General features: G+C 42.4%; 2 protein-coding genes across 3 annotated transcripts in view; one reads left to right on the forward strand and one right to left on the reverse strand.

Moving 5' to 3' along the window:
* LOC110840431 (very long chain fatty acid elongase 7-like) overlaps positions 1-16,609 on the reverse strand; it is a 66,811-nt gene that overhangs the window by 16,079 nt on the left and 34,123 nt on the right. The window lies entirely within an intron of this gene.
* On the forward strand, positions 333-4,675 carry LOC110840435 (very long chain fatty acid elongase 1-like). Its single transcript, XM_022085480.2, has 8 exons — positions 333-488; positions 941-1,022; positions 1,144-1,334; positions 1,695-1,775; positions 2,210-2,266; positions 2,508-2,613; positions 3,433-3,569; positions 4,018-4,675. Exons 2-8 carry the CDS (start codon positions 962-964, stop codon positions 4,177-4,179), a joined length of 795 nt encoding a protein of 264 aa, XP_021941172.1. The 5' UTR covers positions 333-488; positions 941-961; the 3' UTR covers positions 4,180-4,675.

Raw genomic sequence — 16,609 nt, forward strand, 5'->3', positions numbered from 1 at the left:
GATATTGGTCTCAGACAGCGAGTTTGCTTTCCTTAAATGAACGTTTCGTGATTCTCTTCAGGCAGAGATCAGGACAGTAACTACATTTAAATAGGCTACGTCACACGATGACCATATTTTCCCTTTATAATGCATTCCCTTATCTATTCCGGAAATGAATAATACAAACGGTTGATATAACATCGTTTCACAACATACGAATCACCTCACAGGCTACAATGACAGAAGAACATCGTTGAGGAAAATGCCGACAGCGCGGCGGACGTCACCGGAACTCCTTTTGTCAAAAGAGGTCTTCCCGGTTCACGCTCCGTAATTTCTCACGTCACGCGTTGAACTTTCCCACCAAAGTTTAAGCATATTCGATTTACAAGTGACATGTTTTATTCTCGAAGTTACTACAACCAGTTCGTCGTCGCCGTATCACATCAGTCGCTAACTAAGAGTGCCCATAGGACGCATCGTGGAGTTCCCAGAACTGCTGAAAGGTATTCTTACAAGCACAGACGTTTAGACCACGGGGGATCAAACAGCCAGATAGTGCTTCAATTTAAATTTCACTCATTTTCGAATCGGAACAAAAAAATAAACCATACAGTTTAGTTACAGTTCAGAAACATGGAAATTGTATTCAGTCAGATGATCGTACATCCTCAAACAAAGTGCAAATCACCGTGCAGGCTTTGAGGCTTCCACTGCATTGAGTCCGAAGATGGCTTTCATACGGGGTCTGGTGCAATGTAATCTGGTAGATAACCAACGTTTCAGAAGTCCTTGATGCCTCCATCGTCAGGACGATAGATAAATAGGGCGTGAAAACAGGAAATTTACAGTCAAAACGGAGCCTTGGCCAAACCAGAGGGGGGGAAAAATACATTCGGCACATCAACTTGGGGACTCAAATCTCCAATTAAACGCGATGATCTTCGTTCTGTTTCAGTAAACCCACACGACACGAGAGATGGCCGCCATAATTAAAGCCACCTTCGACAGTTATCGATATATTTTCCACGACCTCAGAGGTAAGGTTTTAAAGTGCGCCGACAACTTCAGATGTCATAATTTTAACCTCCGGATGCATTCAGTTCACTTGAGCAAAGACAAGTTTCGGGACACGGAGGATGAAACTAATTTCTGTTTCAGACACGAGAAGTGACGACTGGTTTATGATGAACTCTGTCTGGTTCCCAGCATCTATTACGGCGTTATACCTGTATTTCGTGTTATATTTCGGTCCGAGGATAATGAAGAATCGCCCTCCGATGCAACTGGACACTGTTATTAAGCTGTACAACGTTGTACAAATTATTCTATGCACTTTCATCACAGAAAGGGTAGGTGTCTTCCCTTCGTCTGTTCCTCTCCGCGTGTTTGAAATTGAGAACCGCCTCTAAGATTTTTATGAAACGTCGTATGAACGTTTCGACACTGGAGGTCACCCCCAACTTACTTTCCTCTGAGTTCAATTTAACAACTCCGCGAGTAACCTAACCTGACACAAATTTTCTATCTTTCAGACTACACACGCGCTACAATCTGGCACGATTTCACGTAATCTTTCGGCACTGCATTAAACATCTTCCTACATATGTTCTTGTTCAGTAAAGGAACACAAGAACACGGATTTCCTAACGACGTTTCGGCAAGAGCTTAAGGCATCTGGTTTCAACCCTTATTCGTGCCTTTTGTTACAGGCCCTGACCCTCGGATGGTTGCGGAAATACAGATGGTTCTGTGAGCCTGTGGACTACTCAAACACACCAGAAGCTTATGCGGTAATTAAACCGACTTCGATAATGTTCTGCTAGTCTCGATTAGAACAAGAAGGGTTCATTATATTACTGATTTTATTCGTTTCCTCTATAAGAAGCGAATGTTTAATGCCTTCGAAATGTTCATGTATGCAGTCCGCACAGCAGCCATTATACATCCTCGGTTCAAAACATCAGTCTTTATTTCATACGTCTTCCTTTCGTTCTTGCCTTCTGTCTTCTCCATTCTCCTTCGCTCTGATAACTTCATTTCTCAACATCACTGTACTCTATTACAATGTTGTAACAAAGACTGCACAAAGGCTCTTAGTCGGTTATTGCACAACGTGCATTTACGTTGCAATGTATATTCAGACGAAGCACTTAAGATAAGAGCAGCACAAGACTTCAAACAGCATCCATCTTTTTATACATCACATATCATTGTTCTGTTGCAGATCCTTAGGGCTTTCTACTATTACCACCTGGTTAAGATGCTGGACTTGATGGACACGGTACGCGAAACGTCTGAGATACCTGAAGTTACTTCTGGGTTGTAACTCCGTGTGGACTTGTAAGAAGATACCATCATCTTCGAGGATTATACTGCCATAATCTTCGGGAACGGAGTATCGGCATGTTCCCTAGAAACGTTGTCATCTACGTGCAAGTCCACCCGGAGTTACAACCCAGAAGATCTACACGGACGTCTTCATTTCTGCGTGAACCTCGTATCCTTTACCATTTCTATTTCAGGTCTTCATAATCCTCCGAAAGAAGGAACGGCAAGTGTCCTTTCTGCATGTGTACCACCATGCCGGCGTATTCTTTGCCTCGTGGATCATCATGAAGTTCTTACCAGGTAAATGGGCGACGAGGCATTCGCGATTATCTGTTCCAAAAAGTTTACACCGAATGTAATTACAGAACAGAGCGTCTTATCTATAATTATGCACAGTAATAAGTCTTAAAATAATGGATGGAAAAACTAGATTGACGTCATATTATGACATCGCTTGATCTTACATCCAATTATAGGTCAAAAACGCCATCGTCGTGACTGGGCGAATTACTCGTAATTTTTGGGAACACTAGCCGACAGACCCCAGGAAAAGATGCAACACATATCTGAGACAAGTTCAGTAGAAAGTAATGTATAACACATTTTCTCTATGTTACCAACGATGCGTCATCTGGATACAAATAATCAAACCGCTTTATGAAGCCATCGGCCTAATGTACAGGACCACCACAACATGTCATGATTTTCCTCACACAACGTAACCCCGTAACGTACAGCGCTTTAGGAATTACAACAGCTTGCAGTGTATATTAAGTAACTAATTACATTATAAAGTCCTGTCTTTTTGGAATTCGAACATTGATACATCTCTAAGACTCAACACGGTGTATGATAATCTTTGGACGGTTAATACTTGGTCACACCGTAAAAATTCGTGTTCTTAATTAGCAATTAAGTTCACTGAATTAAGAACAAAAGCCTGTCACCGGGCGCTATCCTGAATCAGCTTTATCGAGTTCAAAATCTGATCACGTGCTTACTTACCACTTGTTTTAACGTCCTGACGTGTTCCTTTCATTGATATTTATTAACCTCGAACACGTTCAACTACGCTGATTCTTTTTCCAACTGTAAACTAGCTGGTCGCTTTACTTTCAGGAGGCCACGGTTCGCTACTAGGTACCATAAACCCCTTCGTCCACGTCGTCATGTATTCCTACTACTTCATCACTAGCACGTGGCCAAAATACAAGCAGAACCTCTGGTGGAAAAAGTACGTCACGCAGCTGCAAATGGTATGTCACACGCTTTTTAAGTCGGCTCACATATATTTAATTTCGTAAAGCCACACATAAGTTCCCTCGTTTAAGATTTCGACACGAAAAAAAATGGGCACTCGTTCTGCTTGTGAACATATCGTGTTCCCACCTGCGCAGCGGCCTAGCAACAAAAGTGGTCTTGACTCGAGTGTCACGTGGGAAGTCTGGAGAATCTTTTACACAGGGACAGACCTGCTTCTGATTCAATTTTTGCACTACAGTGCGTGAATGTTATCGCGTTGCACGGAACACCCTGTAGCTTTAATATGATCACATCAGACGGTTGAGAACCAGAAGCGACTCCTTGTGAAAGTGATAATAAATCTTCGTAATTTCTTGACTAGATGAGGGACTGTCATCTTCTCAAGAATAATAAGTTAATGATTTTTCTTGTCATGACTCGATCGTCTGAACCTCGTTTCAGGCCCAGTTCCTGCTGGTCACCCTACACGCGGCTCCTGTGTTGTTCCTCGAGAATTGCAACTACCCGAAGCCCATCGCCGGCCTCATGGTGTTCCAGTATTCATTCATGTTTATCCTGTTCTTGGATTTCTACAAGAAGACGTACAGAAAGAAGGCGGTGTAGCAGCTGACTGGCGACTGTCTCTTTGTCGCCTGCGCTGTCCCGCTGAGGAACTCAGGACCCGCGTTTCAACAAGCAATTAAAGAGGATGGCCGATTCGTTTATGTAACTGTTTTTCATCATCTCCTGGGGTCGGTTACGTTGTCATGGTGACGGCGGACACTAGCTCCTTTCCATGAATTACTCGTATTTGAAACTTCCTAGAACAAAATCTTCGGCCATATAGCAGACATAACGTACAGTGTCCGAGAACGCCGGGGATGACCCAAATTTGTAATGCGAATTATTTTAAATATAGGCTAAGTCAACATATTGTTGTTGTTGTTTTTTTCTGGTAAACATTTTCAAATATTTCTTACGAAATCTCGCCGTCACCATGGTAACACCTCATTTGTAGATATAGGATTATTTATAGTAAATGTAAAATTTGATCGAAAACTCGCCATGTTGTTATGAATTCCCATTACAATTAACACAATAAAGTTTTATATTTTGTAAACATTTATCACATATATTAAAGTACAGAATCCAATTTTCACATTACACAATGTTACAAAATAAGGCAGCTGACGTCATTGTGGCTTCTAATGTCATGAAGTTCATACCGAATTCCCTGCAAATTGCCAGACTGTTTCGTAACTGTAAGCTGCGTCCATTTTAACCCTTTAAACCTGGAACGAACGAAAGACCGGATGAGAGAAGATGAAGTGGGAGAGAATGGTAAAGGACAACGAAGAGAACGAAGATTTCCAGGCAGTGACTGCTCATTCTTCTGGTAAAGGTTGGAAAGTGAATCAAGAGGAGAAATTGGAGGGAGAAAGAGAGAGAAGATAAAGTGTGGAGGAGGAATAGCGAAAGGCAATACTGTTTTAACGGGGGGAGGAGAGCATATTTTGAGCATGGCCTTAATAACATTTAAGACTTCTAGAGTCCGTACCGCAAAGAAAACACCACACTTTACCATTACAAAGATCAACTGGTTAACCCTATGAAGCCGAAGCTCGTATAAATATTACGTAAGAATTCAGTCCGTACCGCGAAGAAAACACCACACTTTACCATTACAAAGATCAACTGGTTAACGCCGTTTAAGGGAATAATCGCTGTTTATTTTGAGACTCATAAGGAAACAATAGATAAATTGTATAGGCCAAATTCGCAGTTAGTGATTATTAAAGCAGGTTATCATAGGGATTACAGGGTTAATAAGGCACACGTAAGTTACTTACGTATTCACTTTCTTGGAAGACGTTTTATCAAGTATAAGTTAACCCAAATTAGATACTCCATACAAGCACAAACGTAGATAATGTTGTTATCTTACGTGTAACTAGACTAACGAGCAAAAAATTCAAATAATATTCGAAGGTGTTCATATCTAGACGTTGTTTAGTAACACGGCTCTTCGCTGTTTTATTCCTCATACACAGTACAGAAAATTTTCATTAATGCTCATTAGTGTTAATACTGACCCGCAACTGATGATACAAAACACTGGGGGGGGGTTTACGAACAAGGCAATCAACCTTAGGGTTCCATATTAAACCGGGAAACGTCTTGACCAGATAAGAAGCAAAGGGCTCGGTTTCATGGAATAATTAATTAGTCCGCCTTGTTCCGCACTACCAATTAAAATTTCAAAGGACTTTCGTAGTGAAGACATAAATTCATTACCGGCAGGAAAATGCCGTGTTTTAATTATAATAACTTATGACAATACACAATGCAAATAACTGAGTGCGGTTCATTGTTATTCTGCTGTTTTAACAAGTAACAAAGTTGCATAATCATCGCGGCATATGACGCAATGACTGATGATTTACAGTGGAACAAACTTCGTCCTCTGAATCGTGCATTCCTGTTCACAGAATATCACCGCGATTGGTAAACACACAGAGAGACTTAACAAGAAGTCACTTCCATGAATCTCCGCTAGATGGACGCGGTTTCCAATTATTCACGTGCGAGTGACGAGCAACAAACAATTGACGACGACGTAAAATCAGTTCTTTCTCGCCACTGAAATAACGCTGTCAATGTGTGTTGATAAAATACTGACGATGGAAGCAGAAGGCATTTCTGAAACGTCAATTCACAGTAGACCACACAACGCAACAGCCCATAAGACTGCCATCGTAGAAATCTGGAAAGTATTTGTCAGGAACACGTGCGTCGCTCATGCGCAGTGAATTCTTTTAGCCCTGCTCATAGACAATGTACTTTGGAAATCAGGACAAAGCGCCCACACGTGTCTTCCAAATGCCTTTTAGCATTTCAGCAGAGTTCAAAACCCGTGGAGCTCCGTCCATCTGTCCGTACGTACGAAACAACTCCAAAACTTAACAAAAAAAAGGTTAAATATAACAGCGGACATTTTTGTGTCATTTAGAACATTTTCCGTTTCACAGACAAACATATTCGCGGCTAACACAGCACAGAGACAACCTGTTGCCCTGGCCCAAAGGATCAGAACTTTGAAAAGCCGCGTTCGAAACCCTCTCCGTTCGTATTATAGAACTCGAGAACGAATAAACCGATTTTTATTAAATTTCATATTGGGAAAAATTTACAAACAAAAGTCTCAAAATATTTCAATTTCAAACTAGATCGGACAATATTAACGACCTCCATATATTACAGTATGCACCCGTTTTCGTCGAATTCAATATGGCCGCATGCGACGTTTAGGCTCGACACACACACGCCAGACAATTACGAAGTCTTCGGCACCATTCTCAAAGATTGTCATATCCTGCCGACAGATTTGTTACAGCTTAACGCAAGTGCATGAACCAACAAAACCAATTCATTTGTCTGCTGCATTGCTCGTGAAAACTGATTTCTAAGATTACGAAATTTTCCCGACCTTCAGAGGGAAGTCAGAACACAAACAAATAAAATTATACACAGACAAGGTCACAAATACACAAAAACTGATCCAAAACGAGTGTTGAAAGCAGCAAATGCCCACACAAGTTATTGCAGTTGATGACTTAGTCACAGTGGACTTTCGTATTTTATTATTATTATTTATTATTGACTGCAAATCGGTTTTTACCAAGTGGCAGTGGTGCTACAACGAGACACAACAGAACAACACACCACACTCAAAATAAAACAACTGACACACAATACAAAAACACACATCCACTAATTAATCTCAATACTTAGAGTAGAATATAAAGTCCGCCCTCAGTACATGAAAATTTTATCCCAAAGAACTACTTGGAGACTAAGACACTTCACTTCCCTTATCACCATCTCATCCCCTCTTAATAACCCCTTGCTTGTAACTACTTTTCTGACCCTCTTTCTAAAGGTGCCTAATTTACAGGGGAAAGACTCTAGCACGCCTGGAGGTAATTGGTTCCAGCTTCTTATGGTCCTATTTACAAAGGAATATTTGCCTACATCCGTTCTTTGTTTCCTAGTCCTAATTTTCCGAGTATGATCGTCCCTGCCCAGGTAGCATGGCTTTAGTAATATATCCTCTATAGTTTTCCAAGCCCGGCCCCCCGTGTATGCTTTGAAAAGGGTGCACATTCAAGGCTATCAATCTACGCTGTGCCAATGTTTCCCAACCAGATTCGTTCGTGAAATTTGCAAATTTAGCCGCTCTCTTCTGCACCCGATTTAGGGCTCTTACCTGCCCTTCCCTGTAAGGGTCCCAACACACAGCTCCATATTCAAGTATCGGTCTCACTAGCGACGTATAAGCTAAACGTTTCGTATTGTTATTTCATTTTTTCAGTATACGCATTACGAAATGGAGAGCCTTCCATGCTTTAATTAGTGTATAATTCACATGATCTGCCCAGCTCAGATCACTGCGAATAAGTATTCCTAATTACTTAAAGCTATTTGCCTCTGGAATTAATTGATCCCCCCAAAAAAAGTACCTCAGCCTATCCTTCACCCTAGCTCTATTGAAGCTGACTGCTTTACTTTTACCTGGATTTATCTTCATTTCATTTTCCCATAATCTATTCATATCTGTCTGTAACTTATCAATGTCACTACTATCCATTATTTCCTGTATATTATACAATCTTCAGCGGAAAGCCGTGTATTTGAATCAATGTTTTTCCAAATATCATTAACATAAGCGAGGAATAGTAAGGGACCTAAACGTTAAAAAAAAATGGCTAGCTTTAGGTGAATGTAGGGCAGAACAAGTTTCAGCCGAGAAATTAGTAAAATTCCGTGGCATAATACTGGCTGATAGACCATCGGCTTTGTCAGAAAGGACTCAGGTCACTAGAATTACTCAGTCAGTCAGATTTCCGGCTCTTGGAACGTCTTCGTCTCTTGCCTGAGCAACGCGACCATCGGAGAGCCAGCACCGCCACTGTCTTCAGGCGCACTGCATTTTATTTTCGGATCAGTAGCTTCGGTTGGGATGGAACCTGCGACCTCTCGAATGCCGGGCTAAGAGCAGTATATGAACACACCACAACGTTTAATCCAGTGCCAAATTTCTCCAATTCGCTTTAAGCCAAACATTTTGTTTTGACACTTTCAGGCAGAAGAGAGAGAGAAAGTGTTTCAAAAAGGACAGGGAAGGAGAAACAAAGAGAAAACTGTGGGGGAGAAGTGAAAGATTATTTCTGGATTTCTGGTGCGGGGAGGGGGAGAGTATCATATTCCTAGAAGGTTCCCAGGCGATGCCCGTTCGTCCTTCTGGTAAGCACAGAAAGAAAATGAAGACGTTAAGGTGGTAAGCAGCGATAGCTTGATAACAGGGACAAATTGCAGTCGAAGCTACTCTTATATTTAAACATTCAGTCCGTACCGCAAAGAAAACACCGCACTTCATCATCACAAAGATCAACTGATTAACGCTGTTTAAAGAAATTAATCTCCGTTTACTACGAGAATCATACGAAACGCAAAATACAAAACGGAGACTTGATTCTAAGAGCAGCAGGGACATAAGTTACCACTGGAAGAAAAAAAAAAGCTTTTGGTACTCAGATATTGCACAGGCTGAGAACGAGAGAACTTTACACTTTCAAAATAAAAAACAAAAAACAAATAAGAGGTACTTGGATCTTCACACCCACACCAGTCGATAGAACAACTCACAAAGTTTTGCTTCAAATCATCGGGGTGATTGTTACTGTTGCATACCTCCGCCAGATGCCACTACTTTTACAAAACTTTGAGAGTAGTTCTGTTGACTGGTGTAGGTATGAAGTTCTAAGTACCTCGCATTTGTTTCCTGTGTCATTTTGAAAGTGTAAAGCTATCTTAGACCGCCACGGTGGTCTAGCGGTTAGAACGCTGGCCTTGTAATCCTGGGGGTCTCGAGTTCGATTCCCGGCGGTGCCCGAATTTGTAACTTGTGTTGGGCAAGGCCGTGGTCTAGGCAACACGGAGTTTTCCTCCGTGGCATCCCAACAATTACTCCATTCACACACAGAAGAAGGCAATGGCAAACCACTTCTGGATCATCTGCCAAGAACGTATATGAACAGGTCCCAGTCCGAGAAAAGGATGGAAAGATCCTGTTCATATGGACCTGTCGTCAGACAGAACACTAAATAATAATAAGATGAGGTGGTCTAGCGGTTAGAACGCTGGCCTTATAATCCTGGGGTCTCGGGTTCGATTCCCGGCGGTGCCCGAATTTTTAACTTGTGTTGGGCAAGGCCGTGGTCTAGGCAACACGGAGTTTTCCTCCGGGGGCTTCCCCGGTTTCTGCGTGTCATCCCAACAATTACTCCACTCACACACAGAAGAAGGCAATGGCAAACCACTTCTGATCATCTCTGCCAAGAATGTATATATATATATATATATATATATATGAGCAGGTCCCTGACAACCTGAAGAGGTTGGAAGGAACCTGTTCATAATACGAGTATATGGACCTGCCGTCAGACAGAACACTACAAATAAAAAAAAAAGCTATCTTGACATCATCCTATACATTTCGGCAAGATACACTATTTATCGATAACAAGGAATAAAATTCAATGTAACTTTGAAAAAAAAATATCATAAGCGAGTTTTTCTGATGAAAATGATATCAAGGTCGCGCGCTAATGCACAGAGATTTTCGTGGTGACCTTCCCCGTAGATACGTCCCTGAACTTCGGTAACAGCTTTCTTATGAGTAGTCACAGCGGCAAACAAGAAATTCTCCAGCAAGAATGTTACTCAGTCGCGCTGGTTGCTGAAGTGGGTCTCACCACGTGGCCCGCGGCGGTCCCACTTTAACGGGTGCTTCCGGTACAGCGAGGCCCGCCGCACACTGGGTCCAACAGCACGGGAAATCCCATCAGACGAAAACGCCGATGACAGTCTTCGTGTTTGCTGTTTTTCGAATTTTCACAATTCTCAGAAACCGACAGGAAAGAGAGGCGAGAACAGTTTCAAATATTAACACTTTAAACAACTCAATTCCCCTTCAAATATTAGTACAGACAGACTCAAAGATGTAAAGGACCCGCCTGTACGTGGGAACTTCCCTTCAGACACCGCAAAGAGTCCTTCTACTTGCAAAACAATCCATGATCCGAAGGTGGCTGTCTCCTGGACGGTAGCGCCGCGTAGTTTCTGAGGTTCCCGCTGCCTCTGAAACGTCGGTAAACTTCTACCAGATTAACACAGCCATCTTCAGACTCACCGCCCTGAGAATCTCACAAACCGTTGCATGCAAATTAAATATTTCGCTTGAACTCCACATTATAAGTTATCAGCAAACTCCGTTTTGGGTTATGACTGTGTGAATGAATGTCTTCTTACATTCTCATAACAAATTCGAGTACACGACATAAAAATGAAGGTTACAGGCAGTTTTGCAATCTTACGTTGAAAATGCTGTTTGCATCCTTTGAAACAGATTTCCGGGCAACGTCCTCCAAACCAATTAGCAAACTACAAAATTCAAAGAACACCTTTAAAAACTTTGTGTACTCCCACCTGGAAAACACCTTTGCGCATGTTTGCCAACTGCCAGCGGACATTACTGAAATCGTCACTGTCAGAGGCGTTTCAAAATCACGGCACTTAAGTAAACCTAAGACCCCTGGACGCCTGTTGGAAACTTGATAGATGCTCGGATTTCTAACAAGTTTCGTGTTTCACAAAAGTCGCAACGTCCTGGAATCGCGCTCAGTCCAGTTCCCAGCCTCGTCGCCGATTTGTCTACTACAAAACTTTGACAACTGTAAGTGGACGTAATCAGATCGGACTTTCCAGCCAACAGTTCTCTTTTTTGTGAAATTCCGGGCTTTATTCACCGTTTAAGTGTTTTTAATTGGAACCACGCCGTTTCGGATGCTAATTCTACTTCCATCCTCAGGTTACCGCACGGAGGACATCATCCTTATCTGCTGATGCCTGTGGCAGAGATACTCTCACAATCCACCTCTCCCCCCCCTCCCCCTCCCGACCTGGTGCGGCCCGGAGTATTGGCTACCGTGTTAATCCAGTGCGATTCGAAGGCGCCCAAAAGCATCACGATTAATGTAGACTGCTAAGAAAGAAAGAGTCCAAGGTTGACGTCAGTCAACTTCTCAGAGAGGACAAAGTTTCGTCAAGTTCTACATTTAAAAGCAGTCAAAGAAAGTAGTAAATGTTAGTCCTATTATAAATTACATCAGAAACTTTAAGTAAATCTTTCTCCTGAGTAAAAAAAAAAACCTGTGCACTTTTTACTGTTATCCTGTATTTTCCCCAGTACCTACCCGTATGACACACAGAAAATTACTCATACATTCGTAAAATTTACAAGACGTCATATTTAGATGTCTTTTGCGTTATGACGCCGAGTGGTCTTGTTACAAATTACCAGCGTATCGGAGGAAAGTACCGCCTCCATCTTCAGGGAGGAAACTAAAGATGAAATAGTATATGGAGTCGATATATTCCTCCAAAAGTTTAGTTACATAACCTACTAGTCTGGACAGAGTCACAACCCAAACTACTATAATTAACACTTGTAATTTATCGCCACACTAAATTTTAAATGCGCGCAAACTAATGCCATTATATTAATGCTCTTATCATTCGCATGCTATAAAATATACGTCCATTACGCCACAGGCCTGTATCAGGGAGAATAAATATGTAAGGGTCCTATAATGAAATGCGCTACAATTAAGAGTTTTGGCATTACTTACATGGAAATTCAGTTATGAAATATGAGTTATCTCAAGAGCATGATGATGATAAGTTCGAGGTAATTGCCAGTTGGTCTAAAATTATGTAACCCTAGCCACAACCTTCCTTCACATAAGTTTTCGAAGTACGCCAAACAGTTAAGGTTGCTGACCTTGAGCCAGTTAGGTAATCGAGATTTAAAGTTTGTTTCATCCGTCAGAAACAAAAATTTGGACTGACTTACATAACTGCGATAACGTCGCCAAGTTTCATGAATTTCTTTGTTCATATTTTAAAGCTGTTTCCAATTAATACTGTGACCCTGTTAAGTTTGCAACACTGAAAATAATCAACAGGACCAATCCAGCTAAGAGCTTTATCATTATTATAATTATCATTTAGTGTTCTGTCTGATGACAGGTCCATATGAACAGGATCCTTCCATCCTTTTCTCGGACTGGGACCTGTTCATATACGTTCTTGGCAGATGATCCAGAAGTGGTTTGCCATTGCCTTCTTCTGTGTGTGAATGGAGTAATTGTTGGGATGCCACGGAGGAAAACTCCGTGTTGCCTAGACCACGGCCTTGCCCAACACAAGTTACAAATTCGGGCACCGCTGGGAATCGAACCCGAGACCCCAGGATTACAAGGCCAGCGTTCTAACCGCTAGACCACTAGATATTTGTTACATGTTACGATTGAATAATCTACGCAAAACAATACTTTCTCTGTGATAAACATTTACGAATGCGAGTGTAACTCATTTACAATAGACAACCCGGAAGACAGCCGGCCATCCTCGGCTCGCCGCCGTGAAAACCTCAAATCCTAACCAGCAAGCCGATTCACTCTTCCTCACAATCAAGGGTATGGACAGGCGATACTTGTTTCAATGCAGAATTGAAACCAGGTCGACGTCTGTTCACTTCTCGCGACATACTTTTAACTTCTACGAAAATGACAAAGCGAAAAACCAAACATTAAGATTATTAATCTCATAGATCTGTTATGTCCACTTCTCTTCGCCGAAGATGACTGTCTTCTGGGACGTTTCGCCGTACACTCTTGCAGGCAGTAAGCACCTCTGAAACGTCGGAACATCCCAGAAGACACTCACCGTAAGAACCTGAAATCTCATAAAGTGATTGGATCAATATTAATACTTTACCACCATTAAACTAACAAATTCCATATTACTGGATGACCGGGGTTCGATCCCCTACTTGGGGAAGAGGATTTTTCCTCTAGCCTCTGGGGCCCACCCCGCCTCCTATCCAGTGGGTACCGAGGTACTTTCCCGGGGGTAAAGCCGGCCAGGGCGTGATGCTGACCACTCACCCCCATCTAGTGCCGAGGTCAAGGAAGAGAGGAGCTACACCTCCTCTCCCCCAAAGTCGAAAGCGGGACTGCTTTACCTTACTTCACTTTTACTTTGAAAACAACTAACGAAAAATTATAATGAATTCCTCCACGGCTACCAGCGGTGTCAGATAATTCGAAGGCCTGACACGGCTGGTAGCCCGAGAATAATTCATCATACTCAGCTCATACACAACATGAAATATGGCCACACCTTTTTTTTATTTGTAGTGTTCTGTCTGACGACAGGTCCATAATTATGAACAGGATCCTTCCATCCTTTTCTCGGACTGGGACCTGTTCATATACGTTCTTGGCAGAGATGATCAGAAGTGGTTTGCCATTGCCTTCTTCTGTGTGTGAGTGGAGTAATTGTTGGGATGCCACGGAGAAACCGGGGAAGCCCCCGGAGGAAAACTCCGTGTTGCCTAGACCACGGCCTTGCCCAACACAAGTTATAAATTCGGGCACCACCGGGAATTGAATCCGGGACCCCAGGCTTACAAGGCTAGTGTTCTGACCGCTAGACCACCGTGGGGGAGCAATATGGACACACTAGAACAGCATAAACAGTAAGATGGACGTATGGGCCACGTGTGCACTGCAGTTGCCACGTGAAAACTGTGCAGTGACACGTGTCCATTGCTGCAATCTTTCGTTTATCCGACAGGGGGTCGGCAGTCACAGTTTGCAAACCGCTGTTCTGACTCTCTATCGGACAGAAGGGTTTTGTTGACTATCCGAAGAAATGACACCAGGATACAAGCGACCCGGTAAATCTGACCGCATTTGCGGCAACAACTTTTTGTAGGCGTTTCACTGGGAAGCCTCCTCGGAACGACGAACATCGATTGAGTCACTGAAGCGATTCATCTCGACAGATGGAAACTGATAATCGCGTTGCCTTGCCTTTCGCCAAGAGTCCGGCCCAACTGCAGACGCCCTACAGGGCCCGATCCCTTCTGGAGAAACGAGCAGCCTCGACCTACTTGCATGCCTGTACGCACTCAGCCGACACAAGATCCCAATTTTGACAACAAAACCCGAAACCCTAACACTTTTCGGCGGCGAATTCATTGTGGTACATTGACCGATTTCAAATCCCATACCCAAAATATCCTTGGCATTATTTTCCCCAGATTTTCTTCAGCGTCTTCATATACTCACTTTCGAAGACAAAAATTTTGTACGCATTCATTGTGTCCTTTATCCTCGATTGACGTCCAACTCGTAGCGGATTTATTGCCATATTTAAAAATATATAAAAATGCAGACTGAAATGTTGACTCGAAGGAATCGACAAAGAAATTCTTTAGTTTCAAGACCTCGCTTCACGACGACTCGCATGTAAACACGAAGTTGCAAAAGTAAGTGTTTACATTTCTACGTCCGACTGCAAACCAAAATATCTTCGACACTTCGTGTAGATATAACATGACAATAACAAGTGTCTTTATTAGCTACGAGGTGCGATCGGAAAGTTTCAAGACTGCGCGTATAAAAAAACCCGTACACTTATCTCATCCATCACCCTCGAAGTAGTTCCCCTGGGAGTGAACACAACGATCCCAGCGCCGCTGCCAAGCCTGGAAGCATCCCTGGAAAATTTCCGATCCCACCTCGTATATTTATATCTGTCGTTTATTTAACGGCGCTTTCAGCAGCTCAGATTACATCGTTGAATGATAGGATGATTTTTGAATGATAAATTGGAAAAGCTTCGAAATTTTAAGCACGAGCAGCGAAATTTCCATTCTTTTGCGTACCTTCTGCAGAGTCAGTAAGTAATTGTGATCCATATCGAAACTACTCGACGAATGTAAATGTAATTTAATATGCGTGTCGTCCCTACTAGTGTAACAGCAGGACGAATTCAATTTCATTGAGGTCGTCGAAAGTGTTGTTTACTCGCGGAGTGCCAGAAATAGCTTCCGTCGTGGGTACTATCTGGTCATTGTATACGAAACATACTTCAAGGGGCCGGTTTCGCAATTGAGTGTGTGCGCAGCGACCATCAGCTTTGTCAGCAAGACTACACAATAACTTCGCCTATAAATCGAGAGCAGTGACAAATGCAAAATTGCCAACAACGCACTTTTCAAACGCGCGTACTATATATGGAAGTAGGTTACGTCTCGAATCATGCATATGCCATAGGGCATTTCGTAATAAATTTAACGAGGCACGTTTTGACTTTAATGTGAAACCGGGGTTCAAGACATTTCGAAAATTACATATTAATCAAGGAAATGTGGCACGCGTGGCAGAAATACCTAACAAGTTTTGATCGGAAAGCCTGAAGAATGAAAACACTAGAAATCCTTACGTGTACATGGCAGGAAAGTGTTAAACGGATCTTCCAGAAACGTGGAGTTTGGACTGGATCCAAATGTCTTATAACAGGAACCAGTGGCAGGACAGTGAAGCGTTTGGTATCATTGAAGGCCAAGGCATCATGACCATCTGACCGACTATCAGCTTCTCAAGAAAGACTCTATTTGATGGAGATACTTAAGACTGAATTAAATTCTCCAGAGAAACTGCGCATCCCGGTAATAATTATCGTCAAAAATCCTTTAGCCATTAGACGTACAGACAGACAGCAGGCAGACAGAATAAGTTCTGGCTGTCACTTACCACCTGCCAGCTAAAGTTAGTTATTGAAGCGAATGTACGGGATCCCATTCGGAACTGAGGAAGTAGCACGGAGAGATGAAGAAACTAGTTTACTGGGAACCGGTTTCACTTGGTCCGTAGGAGCAGAAATGAAAAGGCAACGCGCATTGTATGTCAAGTCCAGTGACAGATTCATCTTAAATGAAGCTGAGACGCTCGATTTAAGACAGAGAGAGGGGCAACTAAAGTAAAGTAAAGTTTGTCCCACTATACGCCATGTAGGCGTTTGGGGCAACTACGGAATTAAATGCATCTGAAGCGAATTACACAAGATTTTTGAAAACAGG

Source organism: Zootermopsis nevadensis, unplaced genomic scaffold (genome assembly GCF_977971745.1).
Source record: "Zootermopsis nevadensis isolate Lab colony 2312 unplaced genomic scaffold, Znev_1.0 Znev_ptg000032l, whole genome shotgun sequence".
In the NCBI taxonomy this organism is placed as follows: domain Eukaryota; kingdom Metazoa; phylum Arthropoda; class Insecta; order Blattodea; family Termopsidae; genus Zootermopsis; species Zootermopsis nevadensis.